The 18,166-nt window shown below is 31.2% G+C and overlaps 2 protein-coding genes across 2 annotated transcripts; one reads left to right on the top strand and one right to left on the bottom strand.

Moving 5' to 3' along the window:
* Positions 1-5,851: 5,851 nt before the first annotated feature.
* On the top strand, positions 5,852-7,397 carry LOC110824139 (LOB domain-containing protein 42-like). Its single transcript, XM_022054694.2, has 2 exons — positions 5,852-6,432; positions 6,522-7,397. The coding sequence occupies exons 1-2, from the start codon at positions 6,243-6,245 to the stop codon at positions 6,953-6,955; spliced, it is 624 nt and encodes a 207-aa protein (XP_021910386.1). The 5' UTR covers positions 5,852-6,242; the 3' UTR covers positions 6,956-7,397.
* Positions 7,398-10,744: 3,347 nt separating this feature from the next.
* Positions 10,745-12,996, bottom strand: LOC110824138 (transcription factor MYB3R-4). Its single transcript, XM_022054693.2, has 3 exons — positions 12,243-12,996; positions 11,614-12,048; positions 10,745-11,277 (listed from the first exon to the last, which is right to left on the bottom strand). Exons 1-3 carry the CDS (start codon positions 12,751-12,753, stop codon positions 11,003-11,005), a joined length of 1,221 nt encoding a protein of 406 aa, XP_021910385.1. The 5' UTR covers positions 12,754-12,996; the 3' UTR covers positions 10,745-11,002.
* Positions 12,997-18,166: the final 5,170 nt, after the last annotated feature.

Raw genomic sequence — 18,166 nt, 5'->3', positions numbered from 1 at the left:
TCTCAGAATCAAGGTCAAGCCCACAAGTATTGAATTGTGAAAGAGGAACGCAGAGGGAGGCGGAGAGGGGCTCGTAAAACATAAACAAACAATTCTACCTACATACATATATCGAGAGAGATATATATATATATATATATATATATATACATTGTCTATATTGTAATATATATATTTATATATATCATTTTTCTCTTCAGCTTAAGTTAATATCATCACATTATATTATAATTTCAATAACTCAGCTGCTAATGTGGTTAAATCTCAAAAAATAATAATAATAATAATAATAATAAAAGGTCTCATATATATTTTTTTTAAAAAAATTTTAGATTTTATCATCAAAAACTCTTTAGAGATGAAATGGTAATAACAAATATGAGATTTGATCCTAGATGAAAGAGAAGATGTCATGTTATAATCTAATAGTAAAAAAGAGAAACTAACAATTAGCTCGAGTTATATTTAAGAAAGTTATCATGATAGTTGAATTTAAGTTTAAAAAAAAAAACGACAAAAAGATAATAAGCACACAAATAATATAATATTAGTACGAGAATATAGATTTTTTTTTATATTTTTATTAGAAATTTATATATTTCATTGATTAGACAGTATATACACATCAATAATAATGTAATAAATAATAGTACAATTTATTAATGAGTACATACAAAACACATAGTCAATCTCAAACTCACAGCTTATTAAAATGTGGGAAAATAAGGGATATTGATAATAATTTTTGAAGGGCAAATAAGGGATTAGTCCCTAATATATTGATAAGAGCAAATATCTAGCCTTTTAGAGAGAGAGAGAAAGAGAGAAAGAGATATAAAAATTAAAAGATTATGACTAAGTTATAAATAATTCAAAACGTTAATTTGAGTACTTGCAAGGTCACTAACAAATTAAATATGAGAGAGAGAGAGAGACAAAAATTAAATGATAATGACTAGATTGTAAATATTTTAAAACATTAATTTGAGTACTTACAATGTCACTAATAACTTAAGTATGAGAGAGAGATAAAAATTAAATAATAATAACTAGGTTGTAAATATTTTAAAAAATTAATATATTACTGGTAAAGTCATAGAAGTATCACATGCATGTGCATCAACATGTTCTTTTCGAGTTGTAAGTTTCAAATTGAGAAATCTCCCTTTACTCTTAGACCACAAACCCTTTTAAAGCAAAAAGAATTCTATTGGGAGCAAAGAGCTAGGGATAAATAGGTTAAGTAATGGGATATATGTACTTCCTACTTCAATCTTAGAGCTACCATTAAGCGATGAAAAAATATCATCTACTTCATCTTTACTAAGGAATTACTTAGCTATGTGGACAAAAAAACATCAAACCACTATGGTGTCCTAAAATAATATTCAGTATATTATGTTAATTTGGTTTTAAATATTCCCTTTCCTCACTCATTTCAAGCTCCTGATTACTAAAGGTAATGATTAAGTCCTTAGGCATATACTATCAAATCATGTTATCACTTGCTTAATTAGTCCTGAGCTAAACTCAATGATAGTTATTATGGAAAAGTAAACTATTTCCCTTACATAAGCTCAATTGGTGGAGGATCTTACTTCATGCCCCACTTGGTTTCTCTCATTTTAATGTGTTTTTTTCTCTTCTTCTTGCATGCTGTAACAATGAGCAAACTGAAAATATATATATATATATATATATATTTACTCTTAGAATACTCATTAACAAAAGTACTCTAGTTCCTTTCACTATTCAGTCTTAAATTATCTTTACTCTTTAATTATTGCTTTTAAAGTGGATAACAACATTACTAGTAGAGAAAACAATATCAACATCTCCAAGATAAGAAGGTTAATAAATTTTCCTCTATGCATCTATTATGGTCGATTTGCTATATCTATAGTGGAATCAATATAAGTTCAAGGGAAAAAACATACATACACACAAATATATTCTATCTATGTATCAATATCAACATCTTTATCTATTATAATCGAGACTATAAGTGTAACGGTGGCATATATTAGCAAATGCAAAGGATCAACCCCTACATTACCTTTACAACAACCTCGATACATAACAAATTTATTCTCTATGTGATTCTATAAACTCCAGACCATGTCCAAGTCTCGATTTTCTCTTTGCATCATGCAACATCTCAAGTAGCCCTAACAAATGGTTATGAAAGTATAACTACACACCTATATATGTAAGGATTTTGTTGAGCCTATTTATATAGTGACTGTAGGCTGTATGAGATATTTTTTGTAAAAATCCGGAACTTTAAAGAAAATGAATTCATAAAATTAAATGTAGAAACGATTAATAGAGTTAGGGTTTATATTTTTTATAGAATAATTTTGAATGTCCAATAGGGATACGGAAATATCTCTTCTAAAATACAAACGTTAATTAAAGAAACGAAAAGAAAAGCAAATATAAAAGTACCTTAGAATAATCTTCACTTGCATTTGAAGAGAGTCTGGGTGGTGAATGAAAGAATGAGCTATATTAGCCCAATAAGAATATCACACTAATTACATATACAGAAAATTGAAGATTGGTAAAAATTAAAAAAATAACTAATGGAGCCCTTACTTTATTTAAATACCTTTAAACTTAAAAACATTTGTATGATACTTACCGTAATGAGTTTTTTAAAAATAATTTATAAAAATCTATATCCATACTACTTTTCACTTTCATGCATAAAAGAACAGGAGACAATAACTTTTCTTTTTTACCTGCTTACTGGTACCCCTAGGGGTCCATAGGGATATCTCCCCCACTCGTGAATCCAATATCCAATTTTATGATTAACCGACCGTTCTTATATCCCGTTCGGTAATGAGCACCAAATATTTCATCCCCTCGATACCCCGTCTAATATAAGGGTGAACCATATCTCTCAAATCTTTCTGATAAGGGACTTTTTAATTTCGTCTGACTGAGATAACGTTCACGGTAGGGTTCCTTATATACCGAGCTCGTCCTCCTTTTTCTGGGTATCCAATAAGTCTTTCACATACAGATTTTCATTGATAAATAACTGACAAATGCATACCAATATCTCATATTATATTTATAGATTAATTAAACTATATTTATACCGACGATATATAACTAAAATAATCAAATAAATTGATAAGACTATTAAAACTATAAATTAAGAACGTGTACCATACGAAAATCAAGTAAGTAGGACAGTACAGGAAAATAAATAAAAAATCAAGATAATTTTCAACTAACCGATTCCGGCTCCACTAGTAACCTGTAATTATTTTTAGAATTTTTTTAATTTTTTATAAAAATACGAAATTGTACATCATTAAGCCTTAGTTTATTATAACGGAGAATAGGGTGAGGAATTCTTACTTGGATCGGTGTTTCAAGACGTCGCATTGTCTACCACACCTCCTAACAGGTACTGGATTCCCTAATTTTTTTCTGTAGAATTCAAAACACTTGTCACGTACCTAAAAATACCCTAAAAATCTAAAATCGATATCCAAAACTCTTTTCGGTCAATTTTGGGGTTCCAGAACGGCACCGCCATGCTTTGGTGTTGGCTTCTTCGGTGGAAGTTCACCTCGATCAAGCTAGTTTTGGCCAATTTTGGCCAATTTTACACGTATTCCTACGAAAACATATGTTATGGGGCCTCAGTTGGCCGAAAAATTACTAAAAATATTGAACCTACCGGCGGGGGGTCACCGGGTGCAGCAGCTCTGCCGGTCCCTTACGACTAAGGTTCCTTCTTCGGCCAACCTACAAAGCAAAAGATAGTGAATACAATTATCATAAAATCGTGTGAAACGAGAATCAAGAAGAGGCTTATCAGAGAGATTTTAGAGTTTTGGCTGTGGTGGCTCCGACGGATTTTTCCAGCGGTTTTTAGCTCACATGTCGTCCCTCTTACTTCGATTTAGGCACATGAGTGCTTAGAATCGAATTCTGAGCGTGTAGAGAAAATTTTTACCTTTTAGCAGCTGGCAGTTGCTCTAGTGCGACGGCGGTTAGCGGTCGGCCTTCTTCTTCGGAGTCTAGTTCTTCTTCTCTGGCGGGAGCTGGCGGCTAAGGTTTGAGTTCCCGTGTGACGTGAAGTATTTATACTCATCCCGCATCGATTTGAGTCGTTCATCGCAATTGATCTAGTTTGTCCGATCGTACCTAAGGAGAAAACGAATATGAACTGTTCATCGTGATTGATCTCGATCATCCGATCGTGCCTAAGGAAAAAATGAATCCGAGTTGTTCACACGCGTAAAATTGATCTTGAATCGTCTTATCGTGAGGCACGCAGATCGACTACGTGGCACTGGCATCAGCGTGCCTTGCCACGCGGCGTACTCCGGTTCACCCGGGCGTCTGACTGAGCGGTCTTACGTGGTCGAATTTTTTCTTTTTTCACTTTGACCTTCTATTTTTAATTTTTCGTTCAAAAATATCATTCGAACTTAAATTTTTATCTCTTTCTTTTAAAATTGTTTTCAATTACATCTCTAACTTATTTTTTTAATTATTTAATAAAATTAAATTAAATTTATTTTAAAATAATATTTTTATTTACTTTTTGATACCAAAATTTGATGGGAACCAAATTTCAGATTTGAGTAGTATATTTTTGACTTGAGAATTAGCCGAGTCTCCTAGTGGATCATTTTCTTACTGAATTAGGCCGAGGTGGTGTCTTTTGAATGGGTTTTAATGGTAGGTGTCGGGGGCTAGTTTCTTGTAAATATATGTGGTTTTATGTTTTGATATATATATATATATTTATGTGATTTTTGTTAAAAAAAAAAAGTTATGTTTGCCTTGTGGGAGATTATACATATTTATTTAAATTAATTCGGGTAGATTATACATATTTCTTTTAATAAAAATCTTAAAAGGGAGAAGAAAAATAGTGGGATACGGAGCCAATAAATCATGAGTATGTGTGTGGAGAAATTTGACGAGAGTGTAGGCTCAACCGCTAACCAAGGAGATGTCCTTTCACTGCAATTATCTGATTGGACCAAACTATTATAATATATAATAATAATAATTCAATTTTAAAGTTTGAAATGAATTTGTTTTTTCATTGATATTGCAATTATTTATAAAATAGAAGGAAAAAAACAAACAAACAAACAAACAAGGAATCTGAGAGGGGTTTATGTTTTGAATTGCACGAAAATGTGATTTATTTTCTTGTGCGGCGAGTATAAAGTCGAATCTCTTCAGACTTCCTCTTTTTTACTTGATCAATAATTTATTTATTATATACTAAATTTCTATTTTACATTTATAATACAGATTATAATCGTAAAAATTACTTATATAATACATAAATTACAATTATTTAAAAATTAAAATTTATTTTTATATTTAAATTTTCCAAATTAATAATTTATATTATATATTATCAAAATTATAGATGATACAATTCTTAACCAATCAAAATTAAACTTTGTTTTTATATTCGAATGCTTTTTTTAAAAAAAAAAACTAACTCAAAATATAAATTTAACTAATTAATTAAGTTATAATATCAAGTCTGTTATTGTTATTATTATCAATTTATTAATTTAATTAACTAGTTACTCAAAAATTATTTAACAAAAAAATTTGTTAATAAATGTTGGGTGAGGCATGTAATTAAAGATGATTTACTTAAATTAGGGAGATTTGAAAGAAAATTAAATCCATCAAATTAAGAAAGCAAATATATATATATATATATAAAAGAAATGGAATGTACGGATTCCCCAAAACCTGGAATTAGTAAAACAGAGAGGTTATGGCGAGACACAGCCTCAACTCGTGCCGGGCACCTGCATCACTTTACATTTTCTGTTTTAATGAAAAATAAAACATGCGTTCTCTTTTCCTCCATTTCTCCCACAATTATTGACTCTTCTTTTTACTCTTAAATTACAATACATTATAACCAACCCCTCCAGGCCCATTAACAAAGGCATTATTATTTATAGAGTGGTTTATTTGTAAATAAAGTTTTGCATGTAGGGCAGTTTTCGTAGCAAGTAAAAGCTTAAAATTCAAAGAGGGTTGGCCTTTTTGCTTTTTCCAAACAGGGCATTCCATTCCCCCAAGTTTACTGAAAGAAGAAAAAGAAACCCCCACTTTTTGCACCCCTGGTTTTCACTTTCCTTCACCTTCTCTTCTATTCCTTATAAACCCACTCCCCCTATCTCTTTTTCAATCCAATCTCTCTCCCCTCCAATTTCTCTCCGCCCACCATGAGACTGAGCTGCAATGGCTGCAGGGTCCTCCGCAAAGGCTGCACTCATAACTGCATCATTAGGCCTTGCCTTCACTGGATCAAATCTCCTGACTCCCAAGCCAACGCCACCCTCTTCCTCGCCAAGTTCTATGGCCGTGCTGGTCTCCTTAATCTCCTTCAAGCCGGTCCTCATCACCTCCGTCCTGGTATGCGTACCATATATAACCATCTCTCCTCCTCTTTCTCCCTACATATATATATATATATATAGTTAATTCGTGTGCAATTTCCGCAGCTATATTCAGGTCACTCTTATTCGAGGCTTGTGGTCGAGTTGTGAATCCCGTATATGGTTCGTTGGGTTTGATGTGGTCCGGGAACTGGAAGCAGTGCCAGGCAGCCGTTGATTCGGTTCTCAATGGCATACCTATCACTCAACATTCTTCCTCAGCGCCGCACATGATTACTCCTCCTCTTAACTCCTACGACATGCGCCACTTGCCAAAGAATCTGAACAGGGTGCCCACACGGACCCGGTTCAACCGCCCCACGTCAGTGGATCCAGACAAGGTTGGCGAACCGGTCAATGGGACGAAGACCCAGCCAGTGGTAAATGAAGACGGGGAGGTGGGGCTAGAGCTCTCTCTTGGTCCGGTTCCTCAGCTAGTGCCTCCTGGAGAGGCCAACAAGTGCTCAATTAGCGACTTACGGGTGTACTCCGGAGTATAAGCAATTTTGGCGGCTTTTATGAGGGTGGTTTTAACTTTCGCCTGATCCAATATTACCCTCTTGAAGTAAAGTAAACTTTACAATTTATTAGTCTTTTATTTCCAATTTCCATTTCTGATCGAATATATGTACGTATATGATGTTGGGTGAGGGGTTAGTTGGTGTATATATACTGATATTGGAAACATTTAACATGGTTATACATATATTTAGTATGATAATGCACGATGGCGATACGTAAATATTGATGGACGTGGGCTTTACATTTGGCGGAGGGTGGCAGTGAGCTGATTCCACGTCGCTTCGGTGTTGGCGACAGCTGCTCCTCATGCAACGCCTCATGTAGTTAATATATTCTTTTGTGTCATGTTTTACTTTTCCTTTTTTTTTTGAGTTGTTTCCAGTTCTCAATACAATACCTCCGAATACTATTTTACTTTAATCTATTTTCAGTTTAAGAGTTAAAAAAGTAATTCAAAATTTTCTTTACCAATACTTTGGTTGAATCTAATAGGTCTTATTTTTCAGTAAGTATGAAGCGATGAAATCAAAATTCCTTGCGGAAAAATTTTGGCATCTTAGACTCCTTACAATATTATTATTATTATTATTAAAGGATGACTTTGTGGACTTTATTTTATCTCAAGTAAACTACTGATACTTTATTATTAAAACTATATCTACATTTTATATTGTATACGAGTCATAATTGCAATTTGTCATGTTAATTTTATTGCTGTATTTTAAAGTTTGAGTATACAATATTTAAAATTTTATCTTTGTAAAAAATGATTAATTATATTTATCACATTAATTTTATTTTTATATTTTAGAATTTAAGTGGATAATATTATCTTTATATAGTGTGTGTATATATATATATTATAATCAATATTAATTTATTTTTTTATTTTTTATTTTTAAAAAAATTTAAGAAAATACTATGTGATATTTTTCGGTATTCTATATATATATATATACACACACACACACATATATATATTGATTCTATTGATCTTTTCAGTAATTTCATGGATTTGAGTTTAGGCTAAAATTTTTAGTAATTTTTCTTCAATTTTTCAATATTTAGCTACTTTTATTTTTTGTTGAAACAACATTAAAATTAATTTTAAAAGCCCAGAAAATACGTTTTCCTTTATAAAAAAAAAAAAAAAGGAGAAAGTCTATTTTCAAAGGCCCACTTTATTGGAAGCCTCAGAGTTGATCACAAAGCCCAAATCGACCAATTTTAAGCCCATTAAAATAAAAAACTGCCCGCCTTATCCGACAAATTTTCAAATCCTCTTCAACCGTTTTATTCAGAAGACAAGCCGTGAATTTTCGGTACGATTCCTTCTTTGTACTTCCTTTTGTTGTGGAGATGTTTGGATTAATTAAATTGTAGAGAGCTTAATATTTTCCATCCTCTTATCTTATATGAAAATTGATAGACACCCTTTTCATTGTTTTACTTGGTTCTTTTTGCATGTGTTTACTTACCGATTGAATGTGTTTCCGTCTACATTTATCATTTTGTTTTTTTCTTTTTGCCTCGTGGTTTACCTGAAAATTAATTTGGGAAAGAGAGTCCGGTTAAATCGATGGAATCAGCTTGTGGGAGTGTACACCAACTGCTTGACAAAATGACCCAAAAAAGAAGAGGGGAGGGTGGGGGTTAGCCATTCCATGAACTTTTGGGTCTGTTTTTGCTTTTGCATGTTCTTTGCTTTCTTTTGCCGCTGTTTTTATTTTCTTTTCGCCCCAAGAAATGTAATAATCTTAATTCAATTTAATCACCGCAGTTATAATAATATATTAGTAAATTAAGTAATTTGTTCTAATGAAATAAACATTATAAATTTTGTCTTTAGTTTGTATCTTATATGCTCTCTTCATTTTGGCTTAGAAAGCTTCTTGGTCATATTGTATCTTGTTGAGTTAGCGTGCATTGCATAATATAATCTTTTTTATTATTATTATTTTCGTTCGATACTTTTTTTTTCTTAATGCTGATAACAATATTTGAAAGATGACATATATTATATTATACGACTCTAAAATATAATTCTTTAACCAGGTGCATGATGAAATAAGACTATAGAAAATTGAGATTATAGCCCATAAAGTTCACCAAAAAAATTGAGGTTTAACCTTAATTTTTTTCTTTTTTCTTTAGATGCATTTGATTTCGTATTCCGAATTAAATTTGCCACAACAAAAGAGTTTACAATATGTATCGCATGCAACCTATATGTTTTTAAAATCAATAAAAAATATCTTAAATATTTATAACAATCCACTGGGAGAAGCAGTACATTTTAAATAGTATATACTATGTGATAAAGATATTAAGTAATATATACTGTAAATTAGGAATTGAGAAAAAAAATAGTATACATGATCATGTAAATGGTTACAAGATTTCAATATGCATACATATATATAAATATGTAAATGCTAAGATACTTGATTTCATTATTAACTTATGAAAAATGTTTAAATTGACTAATTGCAATCCTAATGACATTCTCAATATTGTTATAACTATCATCTCATTATCATTGTCATTATTATTACAATCATAATCATTGTCACTTTAATGATGATTTATTACTAACCATCACCACCATCGGCATCACAATGTTACATGACCACTACACTTGTCACTTTTATCGTCACAAACATTATTACTACTTTTGTTATCACTACTATCACTCCTAATATTACCACTTTTATTACTGTTATATATGTTATTGTCACTACTTTCTTTGTAATTCTCACCATCAATGTTATTTTAATTGATATCGTTATTAACACATGTAAAATTATTGTTGACACTACAACCACTATTATTATTATTATAATCTTATCTCCACTACTCTATCAGCACCATTGATATTATTATTATTATTATTATTATTATTATTATTACCATTACTCTAAATTATTGTTATCGTAATTTCTATTATTATTATCGTTAGTTTTGGTTATCATTGTTCCATTATTTTTGTTGTTATTATTACCGTTTTTATTGTCACAAAAATTAATCTGTGAGCCCAAATATAATGAAATTCATCTGTTACAGTCCAATATTTCTTCCCCAAAAATTATGGATTTGACTTCCTCCAAATCATCACGTTGCTATTAATTTGAGGGGAAAAAAAATGAAAAAGACAATCGAACTGGGCTTCAAAGTTATTGGGTCGTCAGCCCAATAAATCCAACGGTTCAATTCCCTCTCTCTCTATCTATATATATATATATATATATATATATATATTAATTTATAAATTTTAACTTCAGTATCTCTCAAGTCCACTTTGGAAAAAAATAAAAAGAGATTAAAATTAAAAAGTAGATTAATTAGGGTATTAAAAAGAGTTGGGTGGGGAAAGAGGAAGGAGTAAGCATTTAAGACGAGTTGAAAAATTAGTGAATGAGAAGGTAAAAAGGAGTTGAGACGACCCACGACCCCCATCCCCATGTGGGTGGCATGAAAGATTCTGCTGATGAAGGAAGGATGTTGAACAGTTTCTATCATGAATGCATTGTGTGTTTGCAGAATTTGTGCCTGAATTTTGCAGGTCCATGGGAAAATGATGTTTTGCTAGAACTCCTCACTTTCTTGTTTTGTTTTCTTTGGCTTCATCATCATCTCCCCATTTCCCAAACAACTTATTACTACTAATTTTTCTTTTCTTTTTCTTTTTCTTTCTTGCTTCTCTGGAAAATCAACTAGAAAAGAAAACAACAAAAAGGGAAAATGAATATTATTCGTGACAATAATAACACAATCCTTCTATCTTTTTTAGAAAGGGTCTCATAACATAAAACAGAAAGATGGTGTGGATGTGACTTCAAACACACTTTGTTGCAGAGATTTTCTGCTGTCATCCTACTGGAACAACCACATCCTTTTTTACCTCTAATCCCCTTCTCACTTTATCTTGGAAAACATCCCCATTAACTCATCTTTCTGTAAAAAATAATCATAATAACAATAATAAATTGACAACCCTTTCACCTTCTTCTTCTTCTTCTTCTTCTTCATGTGGCTCCTACACCAAGAAAGTCGATGAATGGTGGTGAGACCGTGTCATGATTGTGGCCACTTGCTGGGGCAACTGATGTTGAAGCTTCACTTGCTGAAATTTGATGTGCTGGGCAGTCTGAGAAGCTGTGAAGCACTTGTAAATCTGACTGTTGTATTGCCATCATGTATGGCGGATTGTGTTGGGTATATATATTGTGGGGTTCATCAACTGGCCTATCCCAAACTCTGCTCTGCCTAAAAATCCCCATAACTTCATCACTATTACAACCTGAAAATCACAGCCAATAACCAAGATGGGAAGAACCAGTGAGCTAAAAATCAAACGAACATAACTGCAGAGAGGATTTAAGACTTTAAAGCTGCAATAAAGGAGAGGTAAAGTGAAAAGGGGAGTAGCGTCAGTCAATGTCTATAAAAGTGAACAAATAAATGAACACCGGGTTGGTTTTAACTGCAAAACAAAACAAAAAAATTAAGACTAGAGAACCCCCTCCTCCCTTGATCTAAAGAAAAAAGGAGGTTGGGTTTTCATAAAGGAAACCCAAGAGGAAACGTTATGCATAAACGAAATGAGAAGATAGAAAAGATCGGAGAGGATACTAACCGGAGAAGAAGTGAAAAGGTGTTTGTTGTGGAGGAAAGCCAGAGCCTGGTAATGCTTCGCCTCCCCCACCATTGAAGCTTCCAAATGGGAAAGGAGAGATATTGCTGAATCGTCTTCTTGGGATACTGAGAGAACAATCTTGTGGTTGATCTGTTATTGTGCTTGGAATTTCATCCATTCCTCTGTACACAGATTGGTTCATCTTCCTCCTCCTATAAGCACTAGATTGTTCTCTATATTTCCTGGCCATTATTACATGCCAGTGATTCTTCACTGCATTATCAGTCCTTCCAGGGAACAGCCTTGCTATCATTGCCCATTTGTTTCCATAAAGTCTATGAGCTTGCATCAACCTTTCTTCTTCTTCTTCTGTAAAAGCTCTTCTATTGATTCTTGGGTCCAACTGGTTAAACCATCTTAGTCTACAGCTCTTACCTTCAAATTCCAAATAACAAAAAGTCAAAATAATAAGGCAACACTAATCATCACTTTACAAATAAGACACAACAAGATATATATATATATATATATATATATATATAAATACATATCTTTCAAAAAGAAAACAAACAAAGCTTTAATGAAATGAGTGAAGAAACAAGAACACAGAGGAGCCCCCACTATATTACCTGACCTTCCTTCCAACTTCTCAGCTATGAGGTTCCAGTTCTGGGGACCATAAAGAGCAACAAGTTCCTTAAGTTTAGCATCTTCAGTAGGCCGCCAATGTCCTCTGGCGCAAAGTTTTGACTGCCCACTATCTGTTTCCTTGCCATTTTCCATGTTCTGATCATTAGGATGGTCTTCGTTAAGATTAATTCTCTCATTGTTTTCCCCATACCCATCACTGAAATCAACAACATTACTGTTGTGGTGCTCCTCAAAGTTCCTTGTTGAGCAGCTAGCATTGAAAGGAAAAACCCAAGAACTATTCCCATTTTCAATATCAAGGCTGCCGTAGTTTTGGTGAGAAGAGGAAAGGGTTGGGACTACCCCATATTTGGGACTTAGGGAGAGGGAACCCATGTCTGCATAAACCAAAGCCAGTGGAGAGGAAGAAGAAGAGGATGAAGTAGTGGAAGAGTAGCAAGTAAGACCATTTGTGCTATCTGTCGCATATAAAACACACTTGTTATCCATGTCTTGGTTCCTCTCTGACAAATGCTGTTAAAAAGTCATCATCCTCCTCCTTGAAAATTTAAAGAGAAGAAAAGAAGTTCAACAAGGAGAATTGGAGAAGAGAAGAGCAAAAACAGCAAAAGGGTTCTTTTCTTTAATTTTTTAGAAAAAAACATAAACCTACAAACACACACGAGTTCCCTTGTGATATCTCATGGCCGATTCCTGATGAAAGAGTGTAAAAACAAATGCTTAAAAGTAGTTAACAACCAACCCTTTTTAAATCTAACTAGTTCACTCTTATAATATTAATTTTTTTTTTTAAAAAAAAAAAAAGGAAATCAGACATCACTCGCACGTGTGGGGGAGTCTCGTGGGCTTAAAGGTTCTTAGACTGTCTGTCTGTATATTGACAAGAAAGAGTCTAATTTGATGTGTGCTAGCTTCAGCTTGTACAGGTCTAGACACCTATCTTTTCAAGCCAGAAATTGAGAGCACAACACACCACCTCCTGTCACTAACTAGTAAATAACATAGCCCCCCATCAAGAAGTTTATTTTATTTTATTTTATTTTGATGGTTAATTAATATTAAATTCAGAAGAGAGTTCAAATTATCAGGCTAGTTTTTTCATACTTCATTCCAAAAATTGCTTGATTTATGTCTCTTCCTTGACAACCAATTTTAACAGTCCTAAAACATCATTGCTTTACTTGGATTCTTTCTGATCTGTTAATTATAATCTGTAATTAATTAATTCTGCCATAAACCAAGATTCTCTTTTCCTATTTGTGTAAGAAAATAGGAGAAAAAGCAGTTAAAAAGTTACCCATATGGAGTAAAATGCATTTCTGATTTGATTCAATTAATAGATAAATGGGTCAAAACTACATGCTGAGATTGATACATATATGTATGTATATATACACATATTATAATGTCATGTGTCTTTGACCGACAAATTTGAATACTTTAAAGATAAAAAGGTCCAAAGTTGAGAACTGAGATTGATTGAGTATTGTTTTCATGTGCATAGACGGTAGCAGTAGACCCTATGTATTATTTATTCCTCTGTATGGAAAAATTATTTTCAGATCCCTATTTCATTAAAAGTTACATACACACATAAAAATGTTGTATATAATTTTCAAGAAGAGAAGAATGTTTTTTAACAAGTGCCTAAAAACCTTGCCCAAGAAAATTATGGCAGGAAATTGGAATGTCTCTTTTATGTATTCATATAAATAATATATATATTTCAACAGTAGTACAGTTGAGCAACTGGAAAACCAGTTATGTGATCTGAATTCACAAAAAGAATAAAGAAATGGGGGGAAACCCATTGACACAAGTAAAATAAATTAATGGTGGAAGGTGAAAAGGGAAGAGCACAGTGTCTTTGGTCAAATACTTTCAAAACATGACTTCACATATCTAACACTTGTTCGTAACACCTCTGCCTATTTTAGATGCCCATTAGCTTCCCAGCTAATTTGGTCCACCACTATGCTGCTCAAACTGATATGCCATAAAAATTTATAGTAAATTTTTTTCTTTTTTTTTTTTTTTTTTGTTTTACTATTCCAAATTATAAAAATTTTGACAACAGGTTAAAGTTAAAATTATTGGTCATAAAAAAGTAAACAACAAATAATTACAAAAGAAAAAAAGAAACAAACAGATTTTTGTTCATAATTTGAGTGATTATCGGATGTAATTTAATATTAAAATCAAATTAGTGCCTAATATTCAAATACTCCCACATCTCCAAGAAACAAACATCTAAGAATAAATTACCCATCTCTCTAGAAAACAGTTCTACCATTTACTTTTGTGTGTGTATCTATTTAACGATTTAATTATCTTATTTGTTTCACTAATAAATAATGCATTAATTAAGGAAAGATAAGCTTTGTGTTTACATGTCTGCAAAAAAAAAATACTTACAGGCCCACTTAGCTCAAGCCCATTGACATTGTACTACTCATATTTTGGGCTCTTTTTTGTAATTTTTTTTTTAATGGGGTAAATATTAAATAAGCAAATTGATGAATTATTAAAGTAACTATAATAATGTTTTTCCTTTTTAATTTAGTTACCCATATATTTTTTTTATTTCCTTATATTTCCTAACAGTAAAAATTTTAAAATAATAAAATTATGTTTACATATTTTAAACTAATGAAATGAAAAGAAACTAAAACATTTGAAAAAAAAATGTAATTATCTTATTGAGTTTTGTAACTATAAAATTTTGGCATACTACAATAAATTCCAAACTTACCACCAACAAAAATAAATATTTATGTTTTTAAAATATTTGAACCTGGAAAGACATAAATAAAAATCGTTAGTTTTGTTTTCACAAGGAATTCCATAATTTACACCTCCCTTGCACTTTGTTTATAATAAATCGAAAGTCTTAATTTTTAATTATGAGATCACGAGATTAAAACTCATGCATTAAATGTATCAAGAAATTTTATATAATACGAATAACAATGCAATCACAATACGTCTCAAAAGTTATTAAATTTCTAATGAAATTCTACACAATTTTATGTAAATTCAATTTTATTTGTTATCTTAATACAATTTACAACATCTATTACTTGAATTAACAAAAAAAATATATATGTAAAATGCATGTGTATATATATATACACATAAGGAGAGGAGAACAAATACAAGTGGAGTCTATACCTACCTACCATTTATAGCATGGTTATATCATATGCATGTGAACATTGTGATGAGACAGACATTAAGGGTGTATGTATATGTTGGGAAGTGAACAAAGTCTGTTTTTAATGTTGTCATATTTTGATTCGACACCTTAAGTTAGGAGGAGGCCCATGTCTATTGCCTATTCTTTTTCATTCTATCGCTTTCCTTTTCCTTCACTGTTTTTACGCCCTGTGAATCTTCTTATTTATTTATTTTTATTTTATTTTTTTAACAATTTTTATTAATTATATGCTTTTAGTTATTTTTTATGTCATCAAGCTTTCTCATTACGTCACCCACGAATTTTCACAACATTTCTATTTTCCACACAACTTAAGAATTATAATAACAAGAAATTAACTTTAATAGACAAAGAGTAATCTGATTTTCATTTAACTCATCTGCATGATACTTGTAATAAACATCAAGGAAGAAAGGCTTCAATAACTAATTTTTTTGAATTCTACTTTTAATTCGCATTAACTATAAATATTTTATTTTTTTTTAAAGTCATTTTTGTCTTAATCAAGCAAGATAGAACAAAATTTGACTAACTTTTGTACAGAAATCATATTCTAAAATAATTTTATAAATTTAAATACCAAAATATGAAAAGAAAAATTTAATACTCAATTGCAATGTAATCTATAATTGATAGGTTAAATTGATTACTTGTATTATTTTTTTTTTTAATTTGGTTTTGCTTATTACCTATAAATTCTTGAAAGGATATAAATTATTTACTTTTTCAAACTTTTCATAAAAATAAATATTTAATAAAGTAATATTAATTATAAATTAATAATAATATAAATGACCATCAAAAACTTGTTTAATGGTTAGAAACAACATCAAAAAATAAAAAAAAAAATTTCAATAATAATAACATTGTATGCAACAATAAGAGTAGCAACTAGCATATAACGATAGATATAAAAAAATAATAGCAATTATATTATCAATGACAGTAGTAGTAAGAATAATAGTTTAAATGTAATTATAGTTAAGGTATTGATTACGACGGTAACTATGATAATGTATACGATAGTAAATATGATTGTTACTATAATAGTGATGATAGTAATAGTTAGTGATAGTAATACAAAAAATAAAAAAAAATGATATGAGCTCTGGTATTAATAAAAGAATTTTTTTAATTTAAAAAAAAAATATGCCAAAGTCGATAATATTTATTAAATAAATAACATATATCTCTAAATCTAAATTGAATAATATCAGAAAATTGATTTATAAATAGTGAATAGATTATTTTATACATAAAATAACATAATTCTTAACATTAAATAGGGTAAGACAAATATCTTTAAGCCACTTCATTTTCTAAAATTTGAAGGGTACATATAGCCTGCCAACTAGATGCTTCTACGCCTCGTAAAAACCAGATTAGATTATTATTGAGCGTTCCAACTCTAACACGTCATAATCAGTAAAAGGTGGCATATAAAAAAAAAAAAAAAAAAAAAAAAAAAACAAAATTAAATGCTGATTTCGTGTCAGATCTACTTACATGTATATAATATATATGGGTAATACTGTAATGTCTCCTAAATGCCTGCATTAATTTCGACCATTAAATTAACCACAGACCTTTTAACAATTTACTTTAATTTTTAAAATTTTCATGACTAAAAATATACTACACATATCACTAAGAATATTTTATTTTTGGTCTGCCGTTTTGCATCGAGATCTTTTTGACACTACGAACAATGCATTAAAAAATAATTACCTAGTACAACAATTACAAGAGGTGCATGATAATACATAGTGATAAAAATGCAAATATTAATTACCTTAGGCTGACACAAACAAATAACCCACTTGATTAATCACCATCTGATGATGGTACGACGAGCAAAGGATCGTAGATTGCATTTAGATTGTAGTGTAAGCATGAGTCATGGTGAAAGATTATAAAAAGACCCAAATTAACAGGTGACGATGAGATGATGAGGGAAAAGCGTTATTAAATGCGTGATCTTATTTGTCAGCACGGTGAAAGATTTGGATTAAATCAAGTAAAATACATAATAATTATGATAGGGATTGTTGTATTGAAAGGCGTCCCTCAAAAGGGAAAGAAGAGGAGAGGGAAGTTGAAAGCCAGAGACTTGGAAATTACCAGTCATGGTAAATATAAATTATAATGGAGAGCTGACCAACTGAAAAACTCTTTAAAAAGTGTAAGAAGAGAGGAGACAGAGCAGAGCGACAGGCGGGTATTGATTTTGTTACATAAGAGGGAATTGAATTGTCTCTATTTACTAATATATTATTTGTCATTTACCTTCTTATCCTTTCTGAACCACTGAATGTACCTCTCCACGTGCGTAGACCCTCCTCCTGTTTCCCTTCCTCTTTCATTCACCTTCAACTAATTCCTTTTTTTTTTTTTTTTTTTATCTCATACTAAATTAACTTCCTACACCCCCGTAAATGTTTTATTTACTCTCAAATTTCAATATCAACTTTTGATCGTGTTTCAATACGATGATGCCGTCAGATTTTGGACAGAAAATTAAATTTTGTCCACAGTTGCTTGGGACAAAAAATTTATTCCAAATTCTATTTCTCCTGTCACTTTCTTCCAATCTTAATCGCTTAACCAGTACCCCCAACATCAGTTGCTTTTGAATTGTTTTGTTGAAGTGTAAGAGAGAGAGAGAGAGAGAATGTTGTTGTTGTT

This window comes from Carica papaya, chromosome 2, assembly GCF_054855325.1.
Source record: "Carica papaya isolate Zhongbai chromosome 2, ASM5485532v1, whole genome shotgun sequence".
Classification (NCBI taxonomy): Eukaryota; Viridiplantae; Streptophyta; class Magnoliopsida; order Brassicales; family Caricaceae; genus Carica; species Carica papaya.
This window is presented reverse-complemented; position numbering and strand designations above follow the sequence as displayed.

Coding starts and splice junctions, on each gene's coding strand:
- LOC110824139 (XM_022054694.2), top strand. CDS start 6,243: ATGAGACTGAGCTGCAATGGCTGCAGGGTCCTCCGCAAAGGCTGCACT. Junction 6,433..6,521: donor TCCTCATCACCTCCGTCCTG/GTATGCGTACCA, acceptor CAATTTCCGCAG/CTATATTCAGGTCACTCTTA.
- LOC110824138 (XM_022054693.2), bottom strand. CDS start 12,753: ATGGATAACAAGTGTGTTTTATATGCGACAGATAGCACAAATGGTCTT. Junction 12,049..12,242: donor GAAGTTGGAAGGAAGGTCAG/GTAATATAGTGG, acceptor TGGAATTTGAAG/GTAAGAGCTGTAGACTAAGA. Junction 11,278..11,613: donor ACCTTTTCACTTCTTCTCCG/GTTAGTATCCTC, acceptor TGTGATTTTCAG/GTTGTAATAGTGATGAAGTT.